General features: G+C 36.9%; 1 protein-coding gene across 1 annotated transcript in view; it reads left to right on the plus strand.

The window, feature by feature from the left end:
* The window catches only part of Taf1 (TATA-box binding protein associated factor 1), an 818,869-nt gene that overhangs the window by 299,030 nt on the left and 501,869 nt on the right, over nucleotides 1–17,970 (plus strand). Inside the window, exon 14 of the mRNA XM_090374096.1 lies at nucleotides 5,354–5,527. Within this exon, the coding sequence (XP_090230222.1) occupies nucleotides 5,354–5,527 (174 nt within the window). The remainder of the gene's footprint in view (nucleotides 1–5,353; nucleotides 5,528–17,970) is intronic.

The raw sequence follows: 17,970 nt of genomic DNA on the forward strand, positions 1-17,970 counted from the left end.
CAATATAAGCACGTTAGAGCAAGAGCAAGATATGTTAGACGCTGTAATAAAAAGGCTGCTTGGATCCACTTCACTTCAACTATCAATGAAGCAACTCCTACATATAAATTTTGGAAAGCAATCAGAAAAATGGGTGGTAAATATAAAACACGACACTTCTGCCTATCATGGAATGGAGAGGGCAGAATGTAAATGATCCTGCTGGAATTGCTAATATCTAGGAGAAACCTTTGCCAAAACATCAGCAACAGTAAGTTATACACCGACCTTCAGAAGATTTAAAACAAATTCGGAAAAACAAAAGTTAAACTTTTCTTCAAAAGGAGATGAACAATACAACTTACCTTTTATCATCCACGAACTGCATAAAGCCTTGTCAACATCTAGACACAGTGCTGTAGGACCAGATAATATTCATTATTTGATGATACAGAAACTAAGTACCGAATCATTACAGTCACTTCTTCATCTGTTCAATAGACTCTTCCTGGAAGATAAATTCCCTAAACAATGGCATCATGCTACGGTCCTTGCCTTTCCTAAACCAGGGAAAGACCCAACAAATCCCACTTATTATTATCGCCTTGATCAGTTGCATTTGCAAAAATTCTCGAAAAGATGGTGAACCGTCGACTGATCTGGTACCTTGAAAATTTCAATTTGCTACATTCTGTACAATTCGGTGTTTGACAAAACAGATCTACACTAGATATACTAGTAGGACTGGAGAATTCCATTCAGAATGCATTCTTCAGATTGGAACACCATGTATTAGTCTGCTTTGATATCAAAAAGGCCTATGATTCCACGTGGAAGTATGGAATACCCTATGAATTGCATCACCGTGGACTTTGGGGGTCACCTCCTGATTTTCATACAGAATTTCCTATGCAAGCATACATTCCAGGTTCGATTTAAAACCTTACTGTCCCAAGTATTTTCACAAGAAGGAGTTCCTCAAGGCTCTGTACTCAGTGCTTTACTTTTTATAATTGCAATGAACACCATTGCTGAACAACTTCCAAACACTATTGATAAAGCACTGTTTGTAGACTACCTTAGTATTTGGTGTCATGCGAAAAACATGAATACTGTTGAGAGAGTTGCAAGGGGCAATAACTAAGATTTGTTCATGGGCTCAGACTAATGGATTTCAACTTTGTCTGCAAAAAACATTTTGCATACATTTTTGTTGCCAATGCAAACTCCACCCCAATCTGGGACTACAACTGAATCGCCAGCCAATGGCAGTTCATCCCAGCATACGGTTTTTAGGAATCACTTGAGACCATAAACTCACTTTCCTAGAGCTATCATAAGACTAAGAACATCGTGTCAACAAAAACTAAATATCATCTGAGTTCTCTCTGCAACTAAGTGGGGAGCTGATTGCCTTACTGTATTATGGTTATATAGCACCTTAATAAGATCGAAACTTGACTACGGAGCACCAGTGTATAGTTCAGCAAGACCTAGTGCCCTTCGCTGGCTTTACTCTTTCCATCATAGTGGATTACGCATCGCCTTAGGAGCATATCACACGTCTCCAATACATAGCTTATATGCCGAAACACACGAACCCCTCCCTCTCTCTCTCTCTCTCTCTCTCTCTCTCGATCAGATGACAACTGATACTACATTATACCTATAAAATTAGATCTATGCCAGATCACCCAAACTGGCAGATACTTTTCACAGCACAGCAGGTTATACTAAAACCACCCTAATGCTAACTGTCCTTTGGATAGTATGAGAATAAAACTCCTTGTAGAAGAACTAAATTTAACCTTAGACAATGTGGCACATAGCCTCCCATCCTCTCTTGCTCCACCTTCATGTGACTTACATCTACATGACTGGAATAAATCTGCATTGCAACTATACCGTGCAGTAGTGGACCAATTTCCCAACTTTGTCATAGTACATACTGATGGATCAAAGAATGATGCCTGCATTGGAATTGCTGCAGTTTTTCCAAACATAACATTAGCCTATCAGTTTTCATGTGAATTCAGTATATTTTCTACCTAACTAATAGCAATTCAGGTTGCACTGAATTACATTGAGTCCTCTGATATTAACAACAGCATAATTTTCACACATTCTTTAAGTGCACTTCAAGCACTAAAAAACATCACCCACCCACCCAGTCATGAAAGGAATAGTCACCTCTTTACATACCTTATCATCAGAACTTGGGAAAAACATATACTTCTGCTGGGTCCCAGGACATATGGCAATTCCTGGAATGAACTAGCCGACAATGCTGCCAAATCGGCTCACCCACCACCTTCATCAAGACTATCAACCAATAATCCAGGAAAATCAACCTAACAATAAGCTTCGAAGTATCAAGCCAAACCTTGAGCGCTGGCCTTCCAGCTTCAGTTCAATCCGACATCAGGAGGTAATATTGGCTCATCTGCGAATAGGTCACACAAATATCACTCATGATTATCTTTTTAAGAGTAGAGATATCCCCCCAGTGTCACCACTGTAACACAGTGCTTTCAGTGAAACACATTCTTGTTAAATGCACAAAATATACAAGAACTCCAGAAGCTTTGCACTCCATCCACAACAGAAGATCGTCCTACACTTACTTCACTTTTGAATAATGAAACAAATGTCTCAAGCATTTTTACATTTCTAAAAATGATTAAAGTATATCACCTCCTTTAGTTAGTTAAATTTCTTTCTGGTACTATTTTTTGCATTTATCTCTATCCGAGAAGAAATAGCATGCATACATATCATATGTATAGCGCACTATGGCTATAGTTGCCGATGCACCTAATAAATCCCTAAACAAACAAACTTTGCTTTTTCTCCCCCCCCTTGTGAACAGGAGAGACATTGTGCACATCTCCAAACTACAGAGACCTACTCTAAATCCAATTATGGTCTAATAATTATGGTCAAAGGTTATCTTACCTACTGCTGTTTCTATTGTGATTAAGATTCCATCAGCCCCCAGGTGCCTTAATAGGTGCATTCACAAATACACATTTTGCCAATTAAATAACGGGGCTGATTTTTCCTGTCTGCATCATGAATGCTACATTAAAAAAAATAGCACAATGTTCAAACCACTAGAGTATGCTCTTTCAATAGAGTGCATGTGCATGACCATCACTTCTGTAGTTCTTAAGTCATGGGTTGAAACAAGAATTGGTAGTGCATTGTGTCAGAATTTTAAGATGGAGCAACATTCAGTAATTAAATTTTAAGTTGGGTAAAAATGCAAGAGAAGCATTCAAAGACTTGAGGTATCTATCTATCCTTTACCCGTGTGTTCAAGTGGTTTGCATTCTTTTCTCATGGATGTGAGTCAATTGAGGATGATCCTAGACATTTTAACTGAAGGAAACATTGAGAGAGAGAGAGTTTGTTTGTTAGTTAGTTTGTTATTTGGTTTTTAGGAGCATTAGCAACTAAGGCCATATTTCTCCGGGATATGCGGTGGTCATTCCCTGACCTTTCCACATCCTCCGTATTTGGTGGTGACAGGCTCGAACCCTGGTCTAATCAAGAAGTGTATACTACGCACTGCTGCTCCTTCCCTCCCACCTGGCTACAGAGGCACTGGAGGGAGAGAGAGAGAGAGAGAGAGAGAGAGAGAGAGAGAGAGAGGGGGGGGGGGAGGGGGGAGGGGGGGAGAGAGAGAGAGAGAGAGAGAGAGAGTTAGTAATCTTGTGAAGACTGCAGAATCACTACCCATTTGATCACTAACATGTTGAACATTAATAAAGAAATGGTTCGTGATATTTTAAAAAATGATTTAGGGAAACTAAAGATTTGTTCAAGATATGTGCCACTCCACTTGAACCCAGAGCAAAAGCAAAAAAAAGAATAGACTGTTGTTGCAATTTCCTTGAACCTGTTGACGATGACCCTCACAGTTTTAAGCGAATCATGTTGGGTGATGAGAGTTGGTGCTTCCAGTATGACCCAGAGATGAAAAGACAATGCATGGAGTGGAAATTTCTGAGCTCATCAAGGCTGAAAAAAATTTGACTTGATAAACCTTGCATCAAGACAATGCTGATAGTTTTTTTCTTGCATCAAAGGAATCATTTACGAGGAATTCATCCCTTAGGGCACTACAATCTACAGTCACTATTATTTGGTGCCATACATCTGTATGAGTGCATGTTGATTAAGATGCAACTTCTTTGACACAAGTAACTGTTCCATGACAATGTGCCGGGACACACAGCCCTTGGAATAAAGCAGTTTTGACAAAGAAAGCAATCACAACTATCGGGCACCCTCTCTACTTACCCGATTTGGCACCAGTGGACTATTTTTTGTTCCTGTAAATTAAGAGAGTGCCAAAAGAACAGTGTTTGATGATATTAAGGCCATCCAGAAGGGAATGATGTAGCAGATGAAGGGCATTATGTAAGAGCAGTATCAGCAGTTTTTCCAGGATTTCATTAATCGTTCTGATCATTGTGTACAATCATATGGAAATTACTTTTAAATATATATAACTGTTTCCAGACCTTGGCATTGTTATTTTCTTTTTTTTGTCTTTTTTTTTTTAATATTGTATCATTATTTAATTGGCAGACTGTATATATGTAATGTGTGCCTCTTGTCTTTACCATGTCTGTCCATCTGCATGTAACAGCTTGACTCCTGGTGAATAGATTTTCAGGGACTTTTATATTTAGTTCTTTTAGAAAGATTTTTCCCAAATTTTGTTAAAATTGGAAAAATAGAAATCTAGCAATTATTATTTCTTTTTTTTTTCCATGCAATTTTTATGTAAAAAAGAAATTCATAGGATAAATGTAGTTTTAATGCAAGTAGTGTTTGCTTTAGACAGTCCATGCACAGTTTGCATGCATTGTTATGAACAGAAAAAAGTAGTGTCACTTGTGAAGAGATACATATATAGAGAGAAGAAAGACTAAAAAATCTAGCAGTTCCTTTATCTGAATATTTTGTTCACATCCCAAGTTACCTGAAGTGTTTTTGCTGCAATATAGCATTTTTGGTTGGAAAAGATGGTTCAGAAAATTTGTACATGCAGCCCATTGACAAAGTGAAAAAAAACTGCGCTCACTGAATTGAACTGTTTCTTCATTTTTTTACTAATCAGGGCAATTATTTATTTATTGTCCTGCAATGCAATTGATGAAAATAAGATTTAAAATCAAATCTTATTCATTTTTAAATTTTATCTAGTGATCAGCTACTTAACTTTGGTAAAACTGAATTCATCAAATCCTCCAAATTTTTAAAATTGATTTTAATAATCATTAACAAATTTATGTTAAAATATGAAATAGCTATAAATGTAAGAGATGAAGTTGTTTTAATAACATAACTATTTTTATTGTAGCATTCTATTCCTGCTATTGAACTGAAAGGACCATTTTTCCCAACTCATATGGGTCCTCTGAAATTAAGAAGTTTTCATCGTCCACCTCTAAAGCGATATTCACATGGTTTGATTTCACAACCTGGACCACATGGTGTAATTCCCCTACTTAAACATATAAAGCGTAAAGCTAAGGTGAGTTAATTGAAAATTTTCATTTATTGTGCATTATCTGTATAAAATGAATACTTTTTTAACCCTTCTTTGTCAGCCAGTCCATATAGATATACAGGATGATTCAGGAGGAATAGTAAATATTTTGGGAGGTTATAGTATCGAATATGCTGAGTAAAAAAGTTCATATAAACATGTGTCCAATTCTCAATGGATAAGTAGATATAGCTGTTTGAAACTGGCATGCACAAAGCCATTATGAGATTGGCCCACAATAGCTTTAGATGCTGATGCGCCATAAAACTCCTAATAACCAACCAACCAGCCATTATGAGAGGTATTGAAGAAAGATAAATTACTTATTGTTGTATTGACTTTTTGGATGATACAAAATGCAAATAATTGACAAATTTTGTACAGTTCACATTAAGTGTTTGAAAATCCCACTGCCAACCTCAGTGCACTTTGCAACTCTTGTGGTAATATGACATGTTGTTCTTCTGAGGTCGTCTTGGTGTTCCTTTATGAGGGCAGCAGTATCCAAAATGTTAGCGAGCGATTAGTCTCTTGTATTCACCTTTTCTTTGTATACTGTGCTTTTCATCCATTTCCACAAACAAAAATCTAACGGAGTGAGGTCAGGAGACCTTAGTGGTCAATGACCACCACGGCCGATCCATTGTTCAGGGAAAGTTCGATTTAGATATTGTATCACTAAATGGGTGTCATGTGCAGGAGCTCCGTCATACTGAAATATACAATCCTTGTATATTTCAGTATGACGATGGAGGATGTTCCCTGAAATATACAATCCTTGTATATTTCAGGGAACATCCTCCAATAGTAGTGGAAGCGCGTTTTTCAGAAATTCTAGGTAAATGGACCCTGTAAGACGATTTCGTAACACAACAGGCCCAATCAACTGATTGTCGATGATTCTGCACCACACGTTTACGGAGAAACTATCTGAAAAATTTGTTTCTACAGTGGCGTGTGGATTTTCGTCTGACTATCTATGTGAGAGTTATGGGTGTTGTTGATACCGTCACAGGTGAAAGTAGCACCATCATTGAACAGTATTAATGGAATTAATCGGCGATTAGCATTTACCCATGAACAGAATTCCAGTTGCTGGGTGTTGTCTCCTGGTTGAAAGTTTTGCACCTGCTGTATGTGAAATGGATACAAGCCATGCTCACATAATGTTCACCATACTCTTGTCTGTTGAACACCGTTGGTAGAAATTCTTCCTGTGCTAATAGTAGGACTACATTATGCCGACTGAAGAATGTCTTCTATTTCATCCACATTTTGTTCATTTGCACATTTAGAAGAAATATGAGCACTGGGAACTGTACCAGTCTCACACGTTTGGTGTTAACATTAGTAAAAACTCTTGAATCCAGTATTCTACGCTTAGGAAACTGTCGACAAGCAGCAGTAGCACTTCCACCACAATAACAGTAGACAAACACCATATCGGCATATTCAGCATGTGTGTAAATGTGCCACATTCTGAACAACACTTCTAACACCAAATAGCATCAGGTTATAACTGCTTCTTGGTCACATCTGATTCAGGGAGCTGTGCATGCCAATTTCAAACAGCTGTATCTCCGTATCCATTGAGAATTGGACACACATTTATACAAACGGTTTTACTCAGAATAATCATTACTGTAACCTCCCAAAATATTTACTATTCCTCCTGACTCACCCTGTATACATACACATATGACGTGTACATGGGTTTTAGAGCTTTACTCTTATCTTGATTTTATGCAAAATGCACTCAATAGTCATTGACATATGACCTTTAGTGGTGGTGAATGAACTCTTCTGGCATAATAAAACCTGAGTGGAGTTGGTATTGGCATATTCATGACATACTAATGTGTGCAGCATTTTTGAAATAGTAATTGTGCAAGCATGGGAAAATGCCACAATTTTTTTCATTTTTTTTTTTGGGTAGTTGTTGGCGCATCGTCTTCTGTGGCCATAATGCATCTCCCAAGGTTTTTGCAGTGCTTTGATCCAAGCCTGAGGCGGGATTTGAACCCGCGACCTTTGGGTTGCCAAGCAGGCACTTTACCCACCCGGCTAGCCCGGTCGGTTTTTTTTTTTTTTTTTTTCAATGTGATAGAGGATTATGCAGGGAAAGTGGACAGCTCATTCTCTAGCAGCATGTCTAGTAGCCTACTCTAGCATTGTTGTTAGGGAAGCATAGACAGACCTAACTGAGCCTAACCAGCCATAAAGTGATTTGGTGTGAAATTGGAAAGTGGGTTGATAAGCTGAGAGAGATGTAGATGGTGAAATGGAGACATTCACTTTAGAATACAGTCCAGATGAATTTCCTTCATGGTAGCAACACTTATTTAGTTCATAAATAAATAAATTAGCTAATTAATATAAACCAGGTAAATTTATAGAAAATGCCTCACTTCAAGAGCTGTAGAACATAATAGAGCATTGCACTGAACATGTGGGACAATAGCCCTTGTTTGTACTTAACCGTTGGTCTTCGGCGCTTGTCACAGACATTCTTCCATGTATGACATGCTAATGCTTGCTACCGTGGAGTCTAAAATGCTGATGGAACTGATGGTGTTCCTTGAGTCAAGTGAACAAATCTGGTGAAGTTTGGTCCTTCTGTGGCCACCAAGCTTCTCTTCTTGAACCTTCACAATGGCAGGATTGTTATTAACTCTGGGTATATCCCATTGTGCAAGCCAAACAGTGCATCTAGTAGTAAACCTATAGGCTAACCACGTAGGTGAACCAGAATAAGCTAGGGTTCAAGATGGCAGCATCTGCATCACACAAAAGGTTAGCTACCCCTCTATGTCACCAGTTAAATCTAGGTGTAGATGACCATCATTGTATGGTGCAGTACTACCACTTTTCTTATTGGTAGCTTGAAATGGTGAAACCTATGTTTAGTTTCCATAGCAAAGCTCCAGAAACTCCATCTCTTCCATTATGAAGTATTTGAGATTATGATGGACATTATGTCAAAATCAAGTATTCCTTATATTTTGAGAGTACAGCTCTAAAAATGTTTTTTGCAGGCCAGCTGCTAGATAATATCTGTAAGCTAGTGACTAGAGGGAGTCCGAGCAGTATGTGTGGGAGTATTGTTGAAGCTCTGTTATGTTAAGGAGCTGGATATATTCTTGCTGTGTGTATGCCATATCCAAAAATTTCATTAATTCATATAACATGTGTCCCCCCCCTTCTTTTACTTTATATACTGAACACATCATGAACCTCCATGATCTAAACAGAGCTAAATTTCCCAAAAACTTCCTCATTCAGTTTACACATATGAAGATCTAGTTACAGTCTCAATGATGTCCATTTCTACTTACATTCTGCCAGGACTGGAGGTGGAGATATCATTGAGATTGGTATTAAGACCACACAGTTACTTACTTTTTCTGACAGAATCCCAATTATCAATTGCTTTAACTAATACTCATCTCAGTTTCCCTAATTATTCTCTTTATGATTCCTTTTGCACGAAGGTAGTACTTTTGCATATATCTGCTCTGATATCTTTGTTAGAGAATTTCTTATTTTGAATCTCCATTTTATGATCTCCTCTTGCTTAAAATCTCTCTTTATCCCGTTCTGTCAAATTCATCTCTTGCCTCCATCATTCTCAAAGCTCTATTAACCACTCTGAACTCTCTGATTCCTTTATTTTGACTTTCTCCTGTCTAACTTTCCTAACAGTGAGGTAGTTTTTTTATGATTTTAATGTTCACAACGCTAGCTGTTTTCAGTTTTCTAGCTGCATGGCCTAGTTAGATGGGATGCAAATTACTAATGATCTCACTAAACTTGTTGATTTATCTACTAGAATAGCAGACATTCTTAACTACACACCCAATACTTTTGAATGTTTTCCTACAAACAACACTTTAAAGTGCTATGTATATTTTAGTGCACTTGCATCATTTATACACAGCCAATTGTAGATTAGCAAATTTGCAATAGCGGCATTGTTTAAGTTACATCTCATATTGTGAATACCTTCACGACAAGTTGCCATGACATTGCACTACTTCGAATAAGTAACGCTTCGGTAGGTGGGTATATATATAATAGCCCCGAAACGGTGCCATCTGGGTGGTGGTATCCACTGAGAATAAGTAACAACAGTCTTCTCCTTCGGGTGAAGCATTACTTATTTGCCGACTGGGCTAGTCAGGTAGGTAAAGTGCCTGCCTGGCAACCCAAAGGTCACGGGTTCGATTCCCGCCTCGGGCTTGGATCACTGTAAAATGCAAAAACTTTGGGAGGTGCAATATGGCCATAGAAGCTGATGTGCCAACAACTAACAAAAAAAAAAAAAAAAAAGTTACTTATTCGAAGTAGTGCAATGTCATGGCAACTCGTCGTGAAGGTATTCACAATATGAGATGTAACTTAAACGATGCCGCATTGCAAATTTGCTAATCTATAATTGGCTGTGTATAAATGATGCAAGTGCACTAAAATATACATAGTCTAACTCTTTCGCAGCTTGAGGCATAAGCCACTTAGACACTTTAAAGTGCATAATCAGTGTTAGTGGTTCTCTTGAGTACACATAAGTCACAACTTGCTGATGTCTCTTCTCAAATGGAGCCACTCACTCATGGCCATTCTTAGCTTCATGTTCTTGGGCATTATAAGAATATGAAATGGCATGACATGTGAGATTTTTCTGTTCTTCCATCCCTTGGTTGAATTACTGCTTAAATGTTTTGATGTCAGTGTTTTGTCAGTGAAATTATTCCTGCATGGATGAAATCCTTTATCTAAACTTTCATTTTCCAGTAAATGCACTAAGGTTGATAAAGGTCTTGCATATCACAGCTTCATTTTGTGTCTACACTAAAGATTGAGACAATTGCAACACAGTTATTAATCACTTCAAACTCAACTTTGAACAGGCTAGGAGAAAACTTGCTTTTTGAACAAATGGTAGTTGAGCATTCTGTTCTCTTGACAAAGTCATTGCTTGCAATTTCAGTCCATCTATACTCTCACCTCTTATTAAATCTTGTGGTTCTATTGCATCCTGCACTAAAGATAAAGCTGATTTACTAGCATCCTACTTTTCTTCTAACTCTTGTATCGAAGAGCTTGATACTCTTCTTACCATACTCAGTACATCCCACTCAATACATCCTCTGGTCTTTTGACAGAAAATGTTAGAACTCAGAACAATCTTGAGGCCAAGAAACCACTGGGTCCTGATGGCATTTCTCCAGTTGTTCTCAAAATCTCTACTCCTGAGTTTGCTCTTTTTCTTTGTCACCTTGTACAATTTCTTTTTTACTGTTTTTTTTTTTCTTTCTGATTGGAAATTTGCTCATATCCAGCCCATCCCTTAAAAGGTTAACAAAAATCTCTCCCATCTATTTATTGCCCTATTACTCTTACTTATTGCCTTATTACTCTATTCTTTCCAATAAAATTGAAAAATTCATCAATATTAACTCTTAAACTATCGTGAAATCTTCCATTTGATCAATGATCACCATATGGATTCCATCAGTGTCAATCCACTGGTGATATATTGGCTTATGTTACCATACCATCTTGTAGACAAATTCACTGGAAATGTTTGGTGGAACTCAAGCAGGTTCCCTTAACTTTTCTAAGGCTTTTGATTGTTTTTGGCATGTCTTCTAAACAAGCTCCCATGTTATGGATTGCTGGCTGTTTTATGCAGTTGGGTATCCAGTTTTCTCTCAGACTGCTTGCTGCTAGTGATGGTAGCTGCCCCTTTGTCTTGTGACTTCTCCGCTAATGACTGTATTCCCCCTAGGTTCAGTTCTATCTTCCACTGTTTTCCTCTTGTGCGTTAATAAATTTCTTTCACTGATAGGATATCCTATCCATAGTTTTGCTGATGATAGTGGCGCCTCCGTAGCCAGGTGGACAGGAGCAGCAGTGCGTAGCACACGCTTCTTGATTAGACCGGGGTTCGAGCCCACGAGCCACCAAATATGAAGGATGCGGAAAGGTCAGAGAATGACCACCGCATATCCCCGGAGCAATATGGCCTTAGTTGCTAATGCTCCTAAAAACCAAATAACAACAACAACAGCTGATGATAGCACGGTACTTTCCACCTTGAAATTGGAGAAAATTTGTCATGCACAAACAGCTTCAAATTTTCGAGTATCTGCCACAAAGTCCTTAAATGTCAGTCTCAGGTAATTGTTTAGTGGAACAATAGAAACTTAGTTACTTGAATTCCTCTAAATCCCAGTCTTGTCTTATTTTTCACAAAAATGAGTGCATTGTTGTTTTGCTCTTCTTTAGTGACACTCATTTCTAGGCAAGATCATGTATATCTACTAGGAATTAAACTTACTTTTAATCTCTCTTGGCATAAGTATATCATAAATATTGATTCCTCTGCAATCAGAAAACTGGTTTTTCTTATTCTTTGCACTATATTTCTTCTTGATATCTGCTCACTCCATAAAAATCTCAAATCTACCCTACTATGAAATATTGTTCTGACATCTGGTGTAACTCCCCAAAATCTCTCTCAGAAGAGATGTCAGGTTAATTAATGACTTGTCTTTTATCAAGTCTTTCTAATCTCTGTTTTACATGTTCGGTTTCTACTGCTTCCCTTTTCTAAGGATACTTCATGGGCATTGTCCTTCTGAATTGCATCTGTAAACCCCCATCGCCAAAATCAGTCCAAAAATTTGCCACATACAGCCATCATCCATTTACTATCAAACTCCAAACTCACTGAATCAACTTTTTTTCTTCTTTGTCTATCCCTTCTGCTTCTATTTTCCTTTGTATTTCCTGAAAATTACAATTTTCAGAAATTCAACTGTGATGTCAACAAGTATGGTACTAGTATTATGGGTTCTAATTTCTTTTGTTTTTGGGATTTTAATTGAAAAAAACCACAAGAAAACTAAGTTTGTTACGTAATGAATTTACCCGATACTGTGGAGACTGTTCACCATGATTTGCTTGGTATTGCACTCATACCTCAAATAAACACTGCTACCACAGGGAGAGGTGTACTGCAATTTGTGATTCTGCTGATATTTGGCACCTCATCGTGGGTAAATAGGCACAATGTCATATCTTTTATTTATAAGTGAAGGTGCCTCTGTAGCCAGGTGGGAAGGAGCCGCAGTGCGTAGGACACGTTTCTTGATTAGACCGAGGTTCGAGCCTGTCACCACTAAATACGGAGGATGTGGATAGGTCAGGGAATGACCAATGCATATCCCGGAGCAATATGGCCTTAGTTGATAATGCTCCTAAAAACCAAATAACTAACTAACTTATAAGTAAAAGACCTGGCATCAGTATGATGAAATATATCCACAATATGAGATACTTGATGGTTCAGAAAGGCCTCATGTAATGAGAGCTATATGATAATATTGTATAGGTAGAATAAAAATATAAAATATTTGCAGGACAGATTAAAGATAGCTTGATTTGTTCAGAGCTGTGAGCAAACTATGCTACTAAATGTGTCAATCTAATATAAAAGAGGGTTCCCCAAACCATGGCCCGCAAAGGAATTTTATCCGCCCCGTGGATATTTAAGTTAGATCCTAAAAATTATTGTTTATATTAAACCATAATAAAATTTATGAAAAACACATTTTACAGATTATTTTAACATTCATCAGTTGATTAATAGTGTTGATACCTCTGTGGTGTCAGCTTAGTCTTGTTAGATATTAATTCTGTTATTTACACTCAAAGCTATTCTTTCAAACATTGTTAAAATAATCCATTAATCTTGGCCCTGTCATTAAATAGCAATAGTTGGAGACAGCAATTAGGGATTTCCTAATACCTTGGCTTGGGTGATGCATGCATCCCCTACAAAAGACCTACCCCTTTCATAGTGGCGCCTATAAAACAAATTTGTTTGCAGTTGCAGAAGTGTGTCCTGAGAAAGTAAAGAATTTTACATCTGTAAGTTTATCTTCGTTGACTGTTAACGAGAAGAATTGAAGATTTAGGAGCCGATGTTTAAAATCATCTCATAGAAAAAGTTTGTGAATTCACCCATTTTAAAGCCGACTGGGCTAGCTGGGTGGGTAAAGTGCCTGCTTGGCAACCCAAAGGTCGCGGGTTTGATTCCCACCTCAGGCTTGGATCAAAGTACTGCAAAAACCTTGGCCACAGAAGCCTATGCGGCAACAACTACAAAAAAAAAAAAAAAAAACGCATTTTAAAATAGCAAGTGATGAGAGTGAAGAGACGTGCCATACAGCTCACTTACTAATTTATATCTGAGGTGTAAATCAAAGTTTTGAAGTAACCGAACAGCTAGTTGCATTAAAAAGCTTGAAAGATACACCAGGTGAAAATATATTTTTGAGTGTGTCCGAAGCAATTGACGGCCTCAGATTGAATTGGGATTTGCTATCAGTTGTTACAACAGATGGTGCTAAAAATATGGTCGGTACTGAAATTGATTTCATGAATCAGCTTCATAAATATCTTGAGAGTAAAAATATTAAAAAGCCAATGCAATTTCATTGTATAATTCACTAGCAGTCTTTGTGCGAAAATTTTTTGGGTGTAGATTCAGTCATGTTAACTGTAATATCAACAGTAAATTTTATTCGCAAGACTGGTGTGAATCATCAGCAATTCAAATTTTTCCTTGAAACTGTTTAGGATGAATACGGTGATTTATTGTACCACACTGAAGTACGATGGTTGAGTTGCAGTAACGCATTGAATCAAAAATTGAAGTCTGTTCCAGAACTGTCAGATCTCAACTGGTTGAACCTTGCCTTTTTAACGGATATATGTGAACACCTGAATTTTCTTAATATGAAACTACAAGGCAAAGGACAAGACATATTTGTCAATGAATTGTATTATAATGTCAAAGCATTTGTAACAAAACTGGAGTTATTTTTAAGTCAACTACTTCGGAATAATTTTTCTCATTTTCTGTGTTGCGATAATTTATCTAAAAATATGCCTATTTGTAATTTTTCCACTGAAAAGTTTGTTCAAAACGTTGATTTGTTGCAGGAAAATTTGCAGCTAGATTTTCTGATTTTAAAAATAATTCGAAGGTGTTTGAACTTTTTCAAAATCTGTTTGATGTACCTGTCAATGATGTTGATGAGAATTTACAATTAGAGTTGGTAGGTGTTCAATCTAATGATGCACTGAATACAATATTTAAAAATGAAATCTAGTTCAATTTTATTCAACATTATCTGAGTCAGATTATCAGAGTTCATGAGTGGGCTGAAATTTACTTATGGGTACACCCTCCAGACTGCCTCAGTCTTAAGGTGTTTATCCCCCCTTCTCGCTATTTTAACCCAATATGAAAATGACTTCTACAGACAGTGTGTGTGTGTTATTGGTAGTTGCAGTAGAAGTCATTTTCCTATCTGGTTAAAACAATGGGAAGGGGGGGTGATAAACACCCTCAGTCTTAGGGTGTTTATCCCCCTTGGGGATAAACACCCTAAGTTATCGACTCTACTTCTACTGCCATTACCGATAACAAGCACCTTCTGTTTATTGAGAATGCAGGGAGAAGCTGTGGTACCTGTAAGTAAATTTCAACTTCGAAGGCATTACACTCATGAACTCCAATAATCTGCTTTTAATAATGAGAAAAAACTAATCAGTACATCGTTATCGACTTCTACTGCCATTACCGATAACAAGCACCTTCTGTTTATTGAGAATGCAGGGAGAAGCTGTGGTACCGGGAAACACGTTTCACCGTTAAAAGTTTCCTGAAGTTTCCCGTGGTTCTTGTGTAAAAGAAAAAGATGGCAAAGGTAACGCCTTTGCCATATTTTTCTTTTACCTTAATACATATAACAGAATTTATTTAATCTTAAATTACATTTGATTATCTGGAAAATTTGGCTATCCAGTAGAGGTAATTATTCATTAATGACATTAATTATTCCAGATAACTGATGCTCTACTGTATTTATACCCTTTTCCCACTTTCCCAGTATCGAATTACTAGTTCAAAAATGAATCCAGGTAACTGTTATAAATCTGTCTAAGAGGAATATACTAAATGCCTTTGAAATGCAACTGAACTCATCTGCACATCTACTGTGGCACGAATGCTCCACTGTAGATGTGCAGACCTCCTCCATAAGTTGGATAAAATTCCTTCCCTGATGTGTGACTGCGAAGCCGATAGACAGACCATCCAACACATAATAGAGGACTGTGCTTTGCGACCCTACAAAGGAAGCCCTGGAGACTTCCTGATGGCAATTGACTATTTAAATAAGTTAAATGTTCATCTGTGATTCTTATTCTATTTAATTTAATTTAATTTTATACTTAATTTTATATCTATCATTCTTCAGTCATGTAATTTGATTCCATGTGTACTGTACAAGCCATATGATAAATAAATAAGTAATAATAATGGAAGAAGTCAATAAGAGCTGCTTTTTTTTTAAATTTAAAATAAATTATTCCTCTGTTACCTATTTATGATTTTATTTTGTTCATTATCCTCTGGCATATGATAAAAAATGGCACCTTTATTGAATGATTTCTGTACATACAAAAGTTAACAAATTTGTAATTGTTTTATGTTTTTCAGATTTATTTTTTGATTATAGTAATACTTGCATAGTATATATTAATACATATTTACACATGATGTTAATATGTAATGGTTATACTGTAATACCTTAAATAATGCAGTTAATTGGTTCCAAGGAAGTACTGCACTATAGAAAATCGCTCTAATCAATACATTATTACGTACAATGGATTATTGGGTTTTTTTTTTGGTTTTTTTTATTTTGCCAAATAGAGCAACATCGAAAGATCATTTAATGAAAATTCCCTTGTAAACACCTGGACATCTTCATCATTTTTTTCTTCTTCATCTTTGTATGCTCGCTGGTCCTCAATTTGTAGAAGAGTTTCGTTATCAAGCTCTTGTTGGATTCCATGTATTGATGTTTATCTGTGGAATTTAAATTCTCAAATCCGAGATCATTTCCAAGCTGAGTGACGTTTTCGGAAATGTTATTAATTTGCGTTTCAGATTCTGTAGAATCTTTAGCACAGTGGTGAAACATGGTGCCATACAGCCTGCATATTTCTTGCCGTTACTACAACTCATGAGTCACCAATATTTTCAGTAGCATTTTTGATACTGTAAAGTAATTCTTCCAAAATTCTGTCAAGGTTATTACACCATTTCCTGTCGTAGCCCCCTATAGCTTGAGAAAAGGTTCGTCTCAAATAATAGGCCTTAAATGCAGCAATGACTCCTTGGTCCACTGGCTGCAGTAATGATGTTGTGTTGGGTGGTAGGAAAGCAATTTTAACATTTTCATTCAAGTTGCCAATGAAACTGGATTGAGAAGGGGCATTGTCTAATGAGAGTAAAATTTTAAAATCTGTGTCATTAGTCTGGCAATAATGTTTGACTGTAGGACAAAAATAAGTTGTGAACGAATCTTCAAACAATGCACGCATTACCCATGCTTTTTTGTTTGAATGCCATATAATGGGTAGAGTGGTTTTTGCCTATGCTTGTGTACCGTTCTGAAAATCCACTAGCTCTAAAACCCTTGAGAGCTCGTGGATTTTCAGCATGGTAAACAAGCATAGGCTTTAATTTACAATCACTGCATGCGTTTCCTCCTAATAAAACTGTTAGCTGGTCTTTTGAAGGCTTATATCATTTCTGCGACTTCTCATTTGCTGCTAAATAAGTTCTCGAAGGCGTTTTCTTCCAGAATAGCCTCATTTCATCTACGTTGAATATTTGCCTATCCTTGTAGCCACCTTTTTCAAAAATTTTTTTAACTCACTGGGGAATTTTGCAGCAGCATCGTTGTCTGCACTTGCACTTTTGGTTGCAGTTCGAACATTGGGAGTCCCATTTGTTTTTTTAAAGTTATAAACCATCCATGACTTGTGAGAAAAATTTCAGTAGCACAATCTCCATCTTTTTTGTTTTCTTTTATCACTTTCCATAGGTTTTCTGCTTTGGCTTGAATGGTCATTTGACTTAAAGGGATCCTCTTTTGGTTGCAATCTTTGATCCAGATCATTAAAAGACGTTCCATATGATCCATAGTAGAAGTCCTTTGTTTAAAAGTCACTTATATGACTATTTGTCATATATGTTGAAGTGGCTATTCCATATTCTTTAATTTTCGTTTTGATTTTAATTACAGTTCTAACTGACAGCTTGTTCATTCCGTTATCACGTGCTATTTTAGCAAATGGTGCACCATCATCTTCGTGGCTCCTTATAGTTTCAAGTTTTTGTTTTAGTGTTAACCATTTGCATTTGTTTGATGCACTAACTTGTTGGCCTTTCCTTTTTTCACTCATAATTACTGTATTAATAAAATAATTTTCACAATGCAAATTGTGAGATAGAGTCACTACAACAGTGAGCAACTGAGACAATAACAAGCAAATACAAC

The sequence above is a fragment of the Mastigoproctus giganteus genome, chromosome 5, assembly GCF_048544385.1.
Source record: "Mastigoproctus giganteus isolate SK-2022 chromosome 5, ASM4854438v1, whole genome shotgun sequence".
Lineage (NCBI taxonomy): Eukaryota > Metazoa > Arthropoda > Arachnida > Uropygi > Thelyphonidae > Mastigoproctus > Mastigoproctus giganteus.